The following is a 16,630-nucleotide window of genomic DNA, read 5'->3' as shown; positions in this document are numbered from 1 at the left end:
CTTTGCTGAAGTCCAAATATTACAGAGGTTTTCAATTTTCATCCTTCTGGAGGCAAACTGCTGATTATTTACTTACTCTCACACCCAACTCTCAAGTGTCTCGTGTGTGTTGTTTTGTTTTTTTTAATGGAAATGTTTTGGTGCCCCTTCTTCTCCACAATGAAAAGTACAACAGGAATGATATAAATTCAAAGGCTGTACAGCAGTACATGACATTTCTGTACTTGCTTAGTGATGTATTTTGTGTGTTGGACAGGATTTGTCAAATTATGGCTCTTTCTCACTGATTATGAAGTCTCCTTTGATAAGACATTTACCCCTATGGGCCCAGATCACTAAGATAATGCTATTTCCTAGAGATAACTGCTGATTATTTCCTCTCCAGTTGAAGCAGGGGTGTGTCACAGGCTAAATACCTGTGAGAGGATGGGAGCACTTGCACACCTGAGTGTGCCTGAAGTTCAAGAACAGACATAAGGATATTTTTCTCAGCTACCATCCCAGCAGGGCCAGCTGGGGTGCACGAAAGCAGAACTAACAGCAGACTGTGCTGTAGCAGTGAACCAGAATTATTTTGAACTCACTATTAATAAATAACACATGGCCAGAAACAGGAGGGGAAATAACAAAGAGAAAGTTTCCAGAAAAAAATACTGCAAACTACCATGCCCAAAGACATGAATAACTCTGGTAAGGCCAGTTTGGAACTGGATTTAAAAATACTGCACACAATTACAGCTCTGTGTTTCTCCTGGAGGATTCCCCAGAGTTTATAGGCTTTTATTGATATTTTTAGCACTTCTTGTTCACCATCACTGATGTTCCACCACCTTCTTGAGGAACCACTGAGTGGCCACAGAACAAAATTCCTCTAGCAACAAGAGAAGAACAAGAAGCTTGTCTCTGGCAGCCAGAAGGGCAAGAGACAGGATCCTGGAATCCCTGAGGGGCTTTAGGGTCAGCCATGGAATCTCAGGCACCTTTCTGAGAGAGCAGGGAGGGAACACAGAGGTATCTCAGCACTGAAATCAACCCAGGAGTCCCAAAGGGACAGAGGAGTGTGAGGACATGGACACACAGGACAGGCACGTGCAGGGCAGAACCATCAGCCTGGAAGGCAGAAACTCTGAGAGCAAAGACCAGAATGTGCCAAAACACGAGCAAAAAGAAGAAAGGATGAAGGTCCTTGATGTTACGGGGATAAGGGAAAAAACAAAAGGAAATTGGTGATTTTAGAGCAGCCTTCCCACACCTGAAGAGGCTGCAAAAGAGCAGGAGAGGGACTTTTCATAAGGGCATGGAGTGATGGGACAAGGGGGAATGGCCTTCAGCTGAAGGAGAGCAGGTTTAGCTGATATTAGGCAGAAATTCTTTACCGTGAGGGTGGTGAGGCCCTGGCACAGGCTGCCCTGAGAGGATGTGGACTCCCCATCCCTGGAGATGTCCAAGAGCAGCCTGGATGGGGCTTGGAGCAAGCTGGGACAGAGGAAGGTCGGAAGGGTTGGAACAAGATGAACTTAAAGGTCCTTTCTGACCCAAACCATTCTGTGATTCCGTGACTCTGTGACTTCAAAATAAGCAATGCCACCTCTTCCCAGGGGTCAGTTCAGAGCAGGGGCACAGGACAGCCCCAAACTGGACCTTCAGCTCACCTGAGTGCAGTAGCCGTGGCTGCCGATCAGGCGGTTTGTGAGCACGTCAAAATCATTGCGCACCCTGGAAAGGAAAACACAGATTGAAACCAATTAAATTTAAATTCAATTGCTTCTCTTCATCAGGCCTAACAGCTCTGAGTCTTACTGAAAAATAAAACTAAACTGTTTCCCAACCATAAATACAGCCCTATATTTTTTGAGTCCTTTCAAGGTGATTTTTTTACACGGAAAAAAAATTATCTCAGCTAAACCTGTGGGAAGCAGAAGTTTGGTAGAGCTAGGCTTGATGAAAACTGCTGTAGAGGAGAAAAGAAATCATTGTCACCACTAGCTAGAAGTTTATAAATTAGAAATTTCTGCACTGTTTCTGTGACAGAATCACAGAATAGGTGAGATTGGGAGGGACCTCTGGAGGTCCCTTTGGCCACCCCACCTCTGGTACCTAAAGCCATTTTCCCAGGTCCACATCTGGATGGTTTCTGAACCTCTCTAAGGAGACAGACTCCACAAAATACCTGGGCAATGTATTCCAGTACTCAGATAAGATCTGCTATTTGCTGTTCCTGTCATAAATACTTGTAATATATCCATACAATTTATACACTACATTGTCCACTAGAAGATGAAGGAAAAAACAAAAAAACACACTACCAAAATGCTTGTTAAGTGTACAGATTTCTAATGGTGCTGTGTGGCCCCTAATTGTATGTTATGACACCAAAGGGAAAAGTCTGAGATTGCATTGCCCACAATTATGGAGGAATGTGTCCCTAAATTAAATTCACTCTCTCATAACTCCTGGAATTACTGAATTAGTGACTGGTTGATGGCCTAAACCATAGAGGTTGTAACTGTGATCATTTTCCATCCTGCAGATATAATGAAATTGCAAACAATATTTTATACATGACTAAATGTTTAATCTAGGTTTGAGGAAAAGCAGTGTACTATGTTCTGGGAGAGCTGGGGCCATAAAACCCACTGATTAATTCTATGGGGCATAAAAAAGCTATTTTTCTCCAGTATAAAATATGCTGATCTCAATTGTTTTGACTCCATCCTTATTTTGATATTGCTACTGAGGTAGGGAGAATGCCTGAATAATGGTCAATTAAAACTTAGTTATTCTACACACATCCAGGCTCCTCATTCTCATTTGACTTGGCAAATCTATGCATACACACATCCATGTTTCTTGACAATTGGCATAATTAATTTTGTTTCATAATGAAAACATTTTGTTTCTGACAAAGTAGGAGTTGAATTGATGTGGTCAGGGTAAAGCAGGCTGGAAATTTCCCCTTAATATTGCTACACATGCTCCATTAAAAATTTATTTATTAAGTAAAAAGCCAGGACACTTCCTGTCTTCATCCCAAACTTTAGATAACCATTTTTTCATAGGTTTTCTTTGAATGCCAAAATCAGAATGTAACATATAATTTTGAGGTTTACAATCCTAAAAGTATTTAAAATAATTCAAAATACATCCTAGTCATGGAATCACAATTCCCAAAATTTAGATCATTATTTTTTCACAGGATTGTTCTGGATGGCAAAATCAGAATGTAACATGTAATTTCGAGGTTCACAGTCCTAAAAGTATTTAAAATAATTCAGAAAAAGCCATAGTGACAGAATCACAATTCCCGAACTTTAGATCATTATTTTCTCACCGGATTTCTCTGGATGCCAAAATCAGAATGTAACATATAATTTTGAGGTTTACAGACCTAAAAGTATTTAAAATAATTCAAAAAAATCACAGTGATGGAATCACAATTCCCAAACTTTAGATAACTATTTTCTCAAAGTATTTCTTTGAAGGTAACATATAATTTCGAGGTTTACAGCCCTAAAAGTATTTAAAATTATTAAGAAAAAAGTCACAGCCATGGAATCACGATTCCCATTTTGAAAAATGCATTTTATCCCTTTTGCAAAACCACATTTCATCCCTTTTAAAAATGCTTATTTTAAAGACAATTTACAAGTCGGCGTCAGACATAACAAAGTGCCACTGACGTCTCTTGCCCGTGTGAAATCAAAGGCAAGGCCGAGGAAAGTGTGCCCGTGACAGGGAAAACTCCCTCGTGCACCGCTGCAAGGCATGGAAGAGATGATAAAAATCTTTGGATTTGGGCCATTCTTCAGTTTTAGCAAGGGCCCCATCTCGCCAGCGCCGCGCGCGGAATGTCCAACATGCGTCAGTCGGGGACGAGGGGACGTACGGCACACACAATGGCAGGAAGCTCCAATTCCATCTGTAGGCACAAACAATCCCGGAGAATGGAGGTGGATCTCAGCTCCTCCAGGAGGAGGACAACATCTGCCTTTGCCATCAGCCCCGCCGGGGAGGAGAACGACGTCAGGCGCGCGGCCGTGGGGTTTGCACCTCCGCTCAACGCGCGCGGAGCTCTTACTCCTACTCACTCCAAAGGCTCCCCAGCCTCTCTGCAGGTGTGTTTGCTGTGCTTCAGGTGCAAATGCACTTTGTGCACTGTAAAAATATCAGTCACAGCTCTGTGACTGGTTTCTGCTGGGGTGCGGAGCAGATTTCCCCGTTGGCGATGGGGAAATCAGAAGTGTTTGTTCGTCCCGCTGTCCTGGCTATCAGATGTCAATGCAGGCATAACTGAGAAATCATTAGCACTTGTTGGAACTCTAGATGCTGAAAATGTCAGACTTTATGTCAGCCTCTGGTCCTCCACTTCTGTGACACAGCTGAAATTCCTGAATTTTCTTACCAAGGGGACAAGAGTCACATGTCTCATTTACCTGGGCAAACTCCACGTTTTCCTTCTTTTATAATTTTTGGCATCACTTCTCAGTTCCCCAGTCCCTTACCAATCAAGGTAACAAACAGAACCAGCATAAAAACCTCCTGGTCTTCTTGATTCTTCCCTTTTTTCCTGAGTTGAGTCTCATTTACTCATTTTTCTTCACCACTAACCTTTGTTCCTTGTCCTCCAAACACCTCAAACCTAATTCAGCCTTTCCCCTTCTTTGCCTTTGTGGTCACATTTCCACTTGGGTCACATTCCTTACCTACAATGTTAAATAGCTTCCTTATATTCACATTTTATTTGGCAAATCCTACACATTTCTTTTGAGTGAGACCCCTCTCTCCTTTCCTCTGTCTTGTCTTCCAAACCCCCTTCTGCTTTGACAGGTAGTGACCCTCAGGAGGGCACTGCCTGGAACCTGAGGCTGCAGGAACAGCTTCCAAAACAAAGTAATAGCACTGGGAGTGTGTGCGTGTAGTTTGATTGAAGTGTGTAATCTCACAAAGTAAAATACTTAAAGTTTAAGGTTTAAATATATAAAATATAGTAATATAGATATGAAACAATATAGAAAGATATAGGCGTTGCTTAGGTCCTTCTGCTTCCCTTTCTTCTTTCTCCTTCTTCTTAAGTTTTAGTAATCTTTTCTGATTAGTTAGTAAAAGTCCGCATTGCAGACATTAAGTAATCTTTAACTAAATTACAAATAAAAATAACTTACGTGTCAGGTTCTAATTAGTTTTACTTTTTGTTTAAAAGTCCTCAAAACAAATTTAAAGTAGCCATTTTCTTACCCTCTTAAACAGAGCTCACACCTTGTGAAACTGTAACTTCAATAAAAAATAATAAATAACCAATTCCAAACAAGATACCATCATATCTAGAGTTTTCTATCCAGATCTAGCAAGAACTAACACCAGCATAATCACTAATATGGATTGTTTCCATTTATATCACAGCATGGAATTTTCCATTTACAATTTTTAAATCACTTAAGAACAGAAAAGAAAGCCCCATCAATTTGAAGCCAGGAGTCTTTTAAGTATCCCAGAGATCACCAGACAACAATTTAAGGCTTGACTCCATGAATCCCTTTTTAATTTACAGCCCAACACTCCATGTGCTGTTGTAACAGAATCACAAATCAGTAAACAGACACTAAAAAGCAACAGAGTAAATGGTAAATATTCCTTTCTTATGCTGTATTCTCACTATTTTCCAGTGCTGTGATAGTTCATAATCCCAGCTGGAGAGTGGGGTAGGAGAATGTTGGCTGCTAGAGTACAACAGTGGGGTCTGCATCTCCTGGTAATATTATGAAGTCTATTTTAAAAAATTACTTGGGCAGAAAGCAAGATAGTTAATTTTAAAATGTCCTGAATAAAGATTTTAAATCAAGCATGTGCTCCACATGCAGTTTTCAGAAGAGATCATTCCCTCTGCTCGTATGAATCAAAAAGCTGACAATGAGATTTTCCTAAATTTCAAGTCAATTGTAAGATCTCCCAGCTTGATTTTTAATTTTAGTTGAAATGTGTGTGATCTACTTTATGCCTGTATGAAACCAGGGAAGACAGAGTTCGGATTCTAAAATATTTACAGAATGTGGATGTGTTTAAATATGCTCAAAGAACTTAAATAACATGGCAAAACTCAGCTCCATGTGGTTTATTCACTTTGTAATGCTCTTTTAAACATATTTCTATTAAAGCCTATTTCTAATAAAGCCTTTTTTCCCCAAAAAAGAGTAATTGTATCATGAGGCTTAATTGTCCTTTCAGCATTTATGCAAGCAAACGTTTTTTCTCACATTATTATCACACAAAACAATCATTATGTGGTGGTGCATATCAATGACTGCTGGTGCATTGGTAAAATACACTTCAGTGATCTGAATGTACTCAATAAAGTTTTAAAACTGCATAAATACAAATTCAAAATATAAATATTGTAGTGCTGAAATCTCCAATTTAACATAATCTGCAATCAGATGAACTTTTCCTTAGCAAAAACGAAGTGACATAAATGTTTTTCAAATACTTCACATACATTTACTTTCAATTTACTTCCAGGAAAATTCTTGACAAATCTTCAATGGAGAATAATTAAATATTGACTACAGAAGTCCAATACAAACTGTAATAATAGGAATAATCCCAGACTATCACAGTATGAGTCAGTTCATGCTAAGGTATTGCTTGGCTTGTAAACAGAAGAAAAGAAAAATATAAATGTAATAAATAATAAAAGACAATAATTAAAAAAAAAGAAAAAATAGTGCATTTGGGTAAGTGCTGGCTGGTTTACAGCCCTTAACTCTGAGCAAAGCTCACAGAAAATTGAGTGACCTCACTTTGTTCATGGCAACAGACAGTCACATTAACAAACACACAATTACAAGTCTACTCCCAAAATAGATTTGGGGCTGGGAGGGAGAAAAAAACTCATCTTCAAGCACAGGGATTTCAAATAATTACAATGGGGATGTGGAAAATGACAGGATGGGTGACTGCCTTATTGTGTACATGTTCCAGAATATTTCTTTTTTTTTTTTTTAATACTGGCACACAGCAAAGGTTTCAAATTAATGTTCAAAGAAGAAGGGAAGAGCCTCTCTAAAAAAAAAAATACTGTTTGAGATTCAGACCAGGGAAATCAAGGAAGTGGCTCCATTCTTTATTTATCTTTTGCCATATATCTGCTAAATTCTCAAAGTTCCTAAAATGGTCTGAGGTACTCATGCAGGTTAATTCATCAGCTCTGCTGCTCCAGGGTGCTGAAAAATGATGGGAAGTATTTATATTTCACAGAGACAGATCTGATGGGAAAAATGATTCATCTATTGGCATATTCAACACACAAAATTTTTTTTAATAAATTATTTTTCTGACTAATTGCAGTGTCCTCCTGAGTGCAACAAAACAAGCAAAGATATTAAATTTGTATCTATGTGACCACACTGACCCTTCAGCAAACAGCTGAATCATCTGAATGTGTGAAAGCAACCTCCTGAAATTCGGCCAAAATCTGAGAATTTATTCGTTACTGCTACATTTTGTAGTAGAATCACACTTATTCTTCCACACCTCTGCAGTCTTTTAATCAATCTACTTTATTTCCCTAAAATCAAAAGAATTAATTTCTGAAATGCTTTGATTCACTAAAGGAAAGGGAAAAAAAATTGAAAGATGAAAAAGCTGATCAATCACTTCAGGGCAGGATTCATATCACTGATTTCTATATCTAAAGACGAACACATAAACAGGCAATCACTCTGGACTTCTTTAAATTTGAATACACAGAGAGAAACTGGTACACCCTGAAGGCAATTCAGGTGACCTTGCTTAGGTATCTTGCAGAGTAGAGGAAGAAACTTTAGGAAAATTCCATTTCTCTATCTGATGAACACACAGGAAAAGGAGCCTGCCACTGCTAAATACCAAGGACTGGAGGGACAAATCACAAATATTCTGGCACTGAAGACCGACTGTGTCTATTTTTTATTTCTTAGATTAAAAGCTGAGAAGTGAGAAATAAGGTTGATGTTGATATAGGAAGAAAAACACCCTGCAGCTATTCTTTGAAGACTCAACTGGACAAACCAATTAAAAGTTCTAAGTTAATTTACCACAGATTTTAGCTCAACAGAATCTGAGCATTCAGGTATTGCAGGATCAGAAGAATTTCTGATGGTCAGAAGGAAGCACAGTTAAAAACTGGAGCAGCTTTCCTGTGGGAAGAGGCTACAGAGTCCAGGATCATTTAATTCCAGCAGGACACAACTGATGGACTCCAAGAGATGCTCAAATGGGAAGGAGATGATTAAGGAACATTTCCTCACTGCGTTTCTCAACATGAATTGCACAGCACTCCTTAGACTTGCTGGGCAATTCAACGGGGAAAAAAAAGGAAAACTTTTTTCACAAAATCCATTTCTGCACTGGGCAGCTCATTGCCACAGGGGTTGGGGAGGTAAAAAGGATTAAAGGGTTTAGAGAAATCCGTGGAGGACAGGTTTCCTCAAGGGCTAATAAACTCAGTGAGCTGGACACAACTGCCAGCTTGGGAAATCCTGGAATTACTGCTGGAAAGATGGAGAATATTCCAGCAGAATGATTCTTCCCTGCATTTCTTAGAGGGTTTCCCATCTTTTCCCTATCACACACAGGCTAACAGGTTTGCAGAACCTTTCCTTGACCCTACAGGGGCAGTTAAACCCACAAATCCCAGGCTCTCTCCAGAACAATATTCTGTGTTTCTACCAGCCCTGGGGTGGATTACAGCCATACCCCACGCTGGGACAAAGCAGAATTGTGGAGAGGGAGAAGAGGTGATGACGTTCTCTGCATCTGGCAGGTAAAACCCAGCCACCCCAGTTACTCTCTTTCACAGAAATCCACATTTCTTAGTTGTTTTCCATACTTTTCTCAGTGGTAGCTGAGGAACCTGGACTCTGCTCATGCTTGGATGAGCTTTACTGACTCAACAGACTGTTTACTGATGCACTTTCACTCTGTGCTAACACAGCTCTGTAAATTAAATAACTTTCTCCGCTTTTCTTGCTTATTTACAACTACCACCATCCCAGTTTTTAGAAAAGTTACACCCCACCTCAAAATTTGCTTTTTTTAGGGCTAGAAAACACAAAAAACTTTTGTTCTTTCAGAATTCTTCTTTGATAAAACAGATTCCTTCTTCCCCTGGTCCGTGCTTTTCCTACAATTCCCTCAGCTTTAATGCGTGAACCCAGCCTGACACGGTGTTTCTCCAAGGACACATCAGTGCCTTGCACAATCCATTAACATTTCTTCACCTCCCAAAACTATTTCTGCTGATACACCCTCAGAGCAGACCCAGGGCTGTTTTTTCATGCTGGCTCAGAGTCGCTGTGTGCTCTGCTGCTCCTCATCCTTCCCCTCACAGCTGCTGAGCCCCCAGTACAGCAGTGAGCAGGTTCTGTTTACAAGACCTTGCAGGTGCTGGAGTGAAAATAAATTCCTTTTTCACTGCCCTCGTCATGAGGCTGAGCCAACTCGTTTTTACAGCACGATTTGTTCTCTATATTGACAGGGCATTTCAGCTTTTCAGTCATCAGGTCACTTCATCAGTACACCACTCCCTTTTTCCAGCATTATTGCAGGGAATAAAGCATTTTTAATCCCACACTGATCATTGACAAACTCACCTTCCCCATGCTAACAACACCTTTCTGACTCTCTTCCCTTATCACCTTTGGAATTCTTAAATGATGTATTATTTTCACATTAGTAACTGATTTTTCATTTGACATATCAAATTAAAATCTCTTATTAGATCTCCATTAACTATTTTTAAATTATTATTTTTAGTTTAACTAACAATTCTCCATTTGCTCCTTTAACTGCAAGTCAAGTCACTCTATATTTAAATAAGGCATGACAAAGGGAAGCTTTTAGGATCAGGTACATTCATAGTCTGGCAAAGCAAGAGAAAGCTTGAAAGAGCTGAATAAATTTCAGAATGAGGTGTAGGTACAAATATACCTAGTTTATTTTTTCCTTCCTGTTGTGTAGCCATCATCACTTTCTCATGTTAAATCACCTCTCATAGATTTGATTCAGTTATTTTGCATTATTTCTAATTAGCTACACTGAATTTGCACCCTGTTGCTCTCCTTACCGAAAGGCAGAATATTAATTTAGACTTGGAGCATTCTTTACATTATTCCTGATATCAGCCACCTCCACTCTACACAGAAACCTCACATCTTTTCCTGATATCTTTGTATTAACATGATAAGGAAATCACTTGCTGTTTCCTTTCCTCAGGTGTGACCTCATCTGAACCACATTTTCTCTGCATTTTCCAACACCAGGGCTCACACCACTGATGACAGAGAAGGTTGTTGCTCACCACACTTTTTGCATTCCTCTGCACTATTTTAAGAAGTCAGAAAACTCCCCAGAGAATGAGCTAATGATCTTCCCTTTCCTCAGTTCCTCAGCTTTGTGATTTATCCAGATCTGTTCCACAGGGAGCTGGAGGTGTCAGGGGAGCAATCTGGGTTTATTTCCACAGGTGACCTTCCTGCTGCACATCCACACCAAATCTGCTGTCACTCAGCCTCTGGTCCTCCACTTCTGTGACACAGCTGAAATTCCTGAATTTCCTTACCAGGGGAACAAGAGTCACATGTCTCATTTACCTGGGCAAACTTCATGTTTTCCCTCACTTATTATTTTTGGCATTGCTTCTCAGTTCCCCAGTCCCTTACCAATCAAGGTAACAAACAGAACCAGCATAAAAACCTCCTGGTCTTCCTGATTCTTCCCTATTTTCTGAGTTGAGTCTCATTTACACATTTTTCTTTACCACTAACCTTTGTTCCTTGTCCTCCAAACACCTCAAACCTAATTCAGCCTTTCCTCTTCTTTGCCTTTGTGGTCACATTTCCACTTGGGTCACATTCCTTACCTACAATGTTAAATAGCTTCTTCATATACACATTTTATTTGGCAAATCCTACACATTTCTTTTGAGTGAGACCCCTCTCTCCTTTCCTCTGTCTCGTCTTCCAAACCCCCTTTTCCCACCACCTTTTGTCCCTGGCTCCCCTCTCTCTCAAGCATTAGAAAGTGACATTTCACACATCAATATATTCCACTGCCCACCCTCTTTGCAAAGCACAAAGCTTCAAATCTCACTCTCACATCCTCCCACAACTATTGCTAAGGCTGTCACTGATTATCCCTGTATTCTTGCCTTTTTTTTTGGAAGAAAAAACATCAAATTCTTTCAAGCAAACTCCCTTCTTTATTACCTTTTAGCAGCTGCAAGCTGTGCTTCATTATTCTACATTTATTAATTGATTAATGTTGCAAGCAGCTCTTGCCCAGTGAACACTTTGGCTCCAAGGGCCTCTGTCCAATTCCCACAAAAGAACCTCATAAACAAAGAAGATCCTGAAAATTTGGAATTGCATGCAACCCATCGAGCAGGAGGCACAGAAGTTCACTCACCCCAACAAAAAAGGGCTAAATTCTTCCCTGCCAGGGTCTGGATCCCACAAAATCTCTCCCATTCGCTCCTACCCCTGTTCCTGGTAAATCTAACCTGCTTCCCTCATGTTGCAAAATCACAAATGGCTCTTGGGGAGCACTGAGATTCTAAATTTTTTTTTTTTTCAGTTGTGTCCACCTCCTTGTTTTTTAGCACCATAACACAATTTACAGCTGTTTCCCCTCAAAACCAGCAGCTTCCCTGTCTTTTTCAAACACCAAAACAACTCGATGACATCTATTTCTATGACATAGCTGCAAGCCCTGAGTGCAAACTGCCCCCAGGCACAAACTTCCCCCTGCTCTTGGTCTCCCAGGCACTCTCAAGTGGAGGGGAAAGCAATTTTTCTTTTCTGAAAAGGTTTTCCCAGAAAACTGGCTCACAGAAAAATCTCCTTCCATCAAGAGCTGGGAGTGCCCCAAGTGATTGGATCCTTCACGCCAAGTTGGGATTGGAATTTTACCCCTGGCCCAGCCAAAGGGATATTTCACAGAAATCCTTTCCTCAGCCAACAGCATCAGCAGAGAGGGTGAATTTCAGGGGAAATCCAAATTAGAGGCTGGCTCTGGGACAGGAAAAGGTGTCAGCAAGGAAAGTGGATGGAGGGTGGGGGACCCTCTGTTCCACCCACAACTCACGAGCCAGCAGAGCATCACCTTCCTCTCCAAACTCCTGCAGGACTGGAAGAGATTTAAGGTCCTGTCACGTGTCAAAATTGGGGTTATTTTACAGTAAATGATACAGAAAGGATACAGGGGAAAAAATGGTTTAATATAGATTACTGCAGAAATGATCACTTCCTGCTACACATCTCTATAAAAACTTCTCTTGATGAGTAAAGGCAGAACTCTTAAAATTAAAAAAAAAAAAGAAGTAAAAATAGTTTGCCAGTGGACCAGAAGATGGAAGATTCTTGTAGGATTGCTGGCAATCAGACAAATGATTACAGAAATAAACCCAAGATTATAAACAGATATATTGGATTGTGGTAAAGGGCATAATAACAGGCAGCACTGAACATGATCTGGTGCTTCTGAAATGTTTTTATTTCAAAAATGGATTAGAATGGCAGATTAAGGAGATTTAACTTCTCCAGTTAGGTGAAACAGTACCACAGGAATGAAAAGTGCACAGAACATCATTTTAATCATTTGATTCCCTCAAGGGAAAAAGTGTTCATTAACAGATTTCAGAGAATGAGGTGAATTGGGGAATAATGAAGAATGAAGAGAGTAATAACCAAGGACAGAGTTATAGGGTTTGAGAAATCCTACACTGATAAGGAGTCATAATGTGATTTATTAGATTTAATAACAACTGTCTTTTGAAATAAATAAATTAAAGGAAGAAACACACAAAATAACCAACCCTAAAAAACCAAAATTTCCCAACACCAAAATGGGAAGAGCACAGATAACTTGGAAACAGGTCTGAACACCCTTTTGTGGAGCAGTGAGGACAACAGAAGTGTAGTTACCAGAGCTGTGGGATCACAACAAGGAGGAAGATGTTGACGTGTGTTCTCCAAGATTTACGAGCAGCCAACATTAATGAAGTACACAGCCTCCTCCTGACTTGCAAAATCAGTCTCCTTCTTTATTTTTCCCACAGCTAAAGCCATTGTTTTACTCATTCTCACAGCAACACTCCAGAGAAAACATGGAAAGGACACCCAGTGACCAATCCTGACTGGACAGTGACACGTGGCCTGCCATCAGTACCTGATAAAGCATCCCCAAGTGGACAGAAGTGATGCAAACAGTGGCATTTTCATCTGTGAGCAGCACACTGAGCCTGTGTTTCAGATCAGGCTCTGTGAATTGTCCCCGGGCAGCCTGAAAATGGCAATACACTGTTTTTCCACAGAGGGATTCCACCCAAGGAATTTTCTCGTTCCGCGCGTTCTCTGCTCTCCTGGGTTCTGGTAATGATGATTTTCTGCAGGAAGCTATTGCAGTCGATGCCTTAAGCTTTAGCTTTTGTATTTTCAGATTCTGTGCTGCCTTGGGATGTAGTTCTGAGCCTCACATTCAGTGTCACTCAGCTCTCTTCACAGAACAGGGAGAGAAATCCTTTTCCTGCTGAGGACCAAGGACAACTTTGAGGCCCAACAGCACAAACAGCAGTGGGCTGAAGGGAGGAATAAGAAGGATGAGACCTGACAGCCTGAAGCTGTAACTGAACAACTAAACTCCAATATGCAAATGCACCAAAACTTATAAAATTGTAAGACCTTGTGCCCATTTGTCCATTTTCTGATCAGTTTTAGTCCACCATGGGTGTAGCCCTGGCCAGGCTCTTATCCTGCCAAAGGGAGATCCTGGAGACCTTTCAATAAATCTCTACTTTATTCTCCAGTCTCTGTTTCAGGTCAGCCTTCCCAAGGCATCACAGTGATTAGGAAAAATGTGGAAACAGGGTTGGTGAGGAGCTGGGATTTTTAAAAAAGCTGAGGATGCAGTGAGTCCATCCAAAGGAGCCACATCCCATTCCAGAAATGGCTTTGCACGAGGATGAGGCAGCAGCAGCAGGGAAAGCTGTGCTGCAGTCCCACTGCAGGCTGGAATTCAGTCAGACCATGGGGATCACCCCAGTTGTCATTAAAACCACTCCTGAATATTCACAATTTCCCTGCACTCAGTGAGGAGGCTCAGTGGGGTCTTACAGCCCAATTTTTGAGCTCATTCTCTCTCCCATGAATGGAAAATATCCTGTAGCTTTCATCAGCCTGAAGATGCCAGTACACATCTTGCACACTCAGAAAGATTAGTCCCCTGAGCTGCTATAATATGACCTTTTTTTTTTTAATTTCTTCAGTGGTTGTTTAAAAAAATTTAAGAAAAAAACAAGTTCCAATTGTTAGGGGCCAGCATTCCTTCCTGTACCAGAAGCAACAACGCGTTCTCAGCAACTTCCTCAGGAATTCTCACTCCTCTCTGGCCATTTGTTATCAGCTCAGGCAGTGATGATCATCAGTGCTCGGGGCATGAAAAACTCATTACCCAAAACCTACAAAGCAGCAGCAAACTCCTGCATTTCCTGGCATGCGTCCCCCTGAAATGAAAATCCTGAAGGTTGCCAGTGATTTTAGAACTGCCCAGCAGACCTGGCTGAAAGCTGCAATCCCCATTTGCAAGAGAAAAATCTGTAATAATGGAAAAATCACAGAGCTGGACCAAAAAAGCAGCAAAAGCAGCAGCAAACATCAAGGCAGAACACAAAACTGGGGGACATGGACATAACATCAAGGCCAGGGGGTTTAGGGATGCTGGAGCTTGCACCTTCCATTAATTGCTCTAAATTTACCTGAATCTCTTGATGCTTTTGGCCTCCTCATCTCCCAGTACTGAAAGTTATTTATGCTGTGGAAAAAACCTAGAATTGTGCTTGTTTTATCATCAAAAAGTGCTTCCCTGAGAGCACCCAAGTTTTTGGACTCTGAGGAATAATGTATTCAACCTTGTCATGGGTGCCTGAATTTTTATTACTTCCCAGTCATTCCTCTTTATTGGTGAAGAAAAAAGATTTTTTTTATCTGTGCAAATTTAAGGGGAACTTTGCTTTCGTCTTCCACTCTGTTCCAGTGTTAATGTGACTTTACTGGCCTGGGGAGACAGGACTACATGCAAGATCAAACATATATTTGTATGAAGCCATTAATGTGTTTTTGTTCTGTTCTCAACTCTCAACACATCATTTATCTCTTGTCTATATGAGAAAATTGAACTGATGTGTTCAGATGATTGAATTTCTAGTGCTAGAATTTCTCTCCTTTTTTTACAACAGCCTATTTAAAGTCCATCACTAGGTGAGTACAGGTGAGACTGGTTTTGTCATGTATAATGCTCTGCATTATTAAAGTTCAATTTCCCATTTTTCATTGACCTGTCACTAAAAAACAGATTTAATTTCACTACTTGATATTTACAGTGTAAAATCTCTTTATGAGTAGGTTATTTAGATTTTCTCACCCTTATAGGGGAGATAACCAAACACTTCAAAAGATTTATGATATGACTTATGTCATTCTATCATTGACATCCAAAATAAGTCAAATTAATCACAATTTTTTTTCTCTTTTTTTTGAGTTTAAAGGCCTAAATGCAAATACTTGCATAGAAAGTAAATATATCATAGAATCCTGGAATGGTTTGGGTTGGGAGGGACCTTAAAGCCCACCCAGTGCCACCCCCTGCCATGGGACATTCTCCACTGTCCCAGGGTGCTCCAAGCCCTGTCCAACCTGGCCTTGGGCACTGCCAGGGATGGCAAGTCCACAACCTCTCTGGGCAATAAAGATCATTAAGACAGATAATTACACTCAAAACAGGAAAAATCTAAGTGCCATCAACTCCTCAATTAAAATGAAATAATCTTTATTTTTTCAGTGCAATATGCACTCAAAAATCCAGACAACTGAAATTTCCATGGAGTTTTCTGTTTCTGTAAAAAACTGCTGATTTTTCTGTTAAAAAAACCCCAAAAACTGGGACACAACAATCCCATGGAGATCTATTACTGGCTGAAAATTCCATTATTTAAACCAACTCTTGTTTGGCTTCAGCTGTTGATCCAGAACTATGCCAGTTATGTAAATAATTGCTTACCAGGCTGGTAACTCTCTCTGAATGGTACATATTTCTTGAGGATATCAGCACTGAGTTATTTCTCTTGATATTTTTAATATCCTAAGAGAAGCAGGGTGACATAGGCAGCTAAATCGATCACTGGAGATTACAGAAACAAAAATCAGTTTGCACTTCTTAAGGAAAATTTGTGCAAAGGTCTAAAAAAACACTTTCCACGTGTTTAAAAGCAGAAAAATCCCCCATTCTTGTAAACAAAAGGTAGGTACCAATGCAGTGTCTTATACAGTACAAGCTAGAGGAGAAACAGTGTTTTAAAATGAAGTTTTGTGTGGAAATCATGACAATTCCTCAAAATAGAACTGCACTTCATAAACTGTTCTGACATTCTGGATCAGATCTGTAAAAATATTTAGATAGTTGAAAATGCAACAGGCACCATAAGGAATTGCCACGTTCACTTCAGACACAGCTCCCCCAAATAAAAACACAGATGATTGATTGGCCCTGTCATAATCCATCTGGTAGGTGATGAGGGAGAATATATTCCTGCTTAAATTATTAA

General features: G+C 40.2%; 1 protein-coding gene across 1 annotated transcript in view; it reads right to left on the bottom strand.

The window, feature by feature from the left end:
- The window catches only part of MINDY4 (MINDY lysine 48 deubiquitinase 4), an 83,316-nt gene that overhangs the window by 34,348 nt on the left and 32,338 nt on the right, over positions 1–16,630 (bottom strand). The window contains exon 14 of the mRNA XM_063416824.1: positions 1,653–1,716. Coding sequence (XP_063272894.1) covers positions 1,653–1,716 — 64 coding nt within the window. The remainder of the gene's footprint in view (positions 1–1,652; positions 1,717–16,630) is intronic.

This window comes from Prinia subflava, chromosome 1 (genome assembly GCF_021018805.1).
Source record: "Prinia subflava isolate CZ2003 ecotype Zambia chromosome 1, Cam_Psub_1.2, whole genome shotgun sequence".
In the NCBI taxonomy this organism is placed as follows: Eukaryota; Metazoa; Chordata; class Aves; order Passeriformes; family Cisticolidae; genus Prinia; species Prinia subflava.
This window is presented reverse-complemented; position numbering and strand designations above follow the sequence as displayed.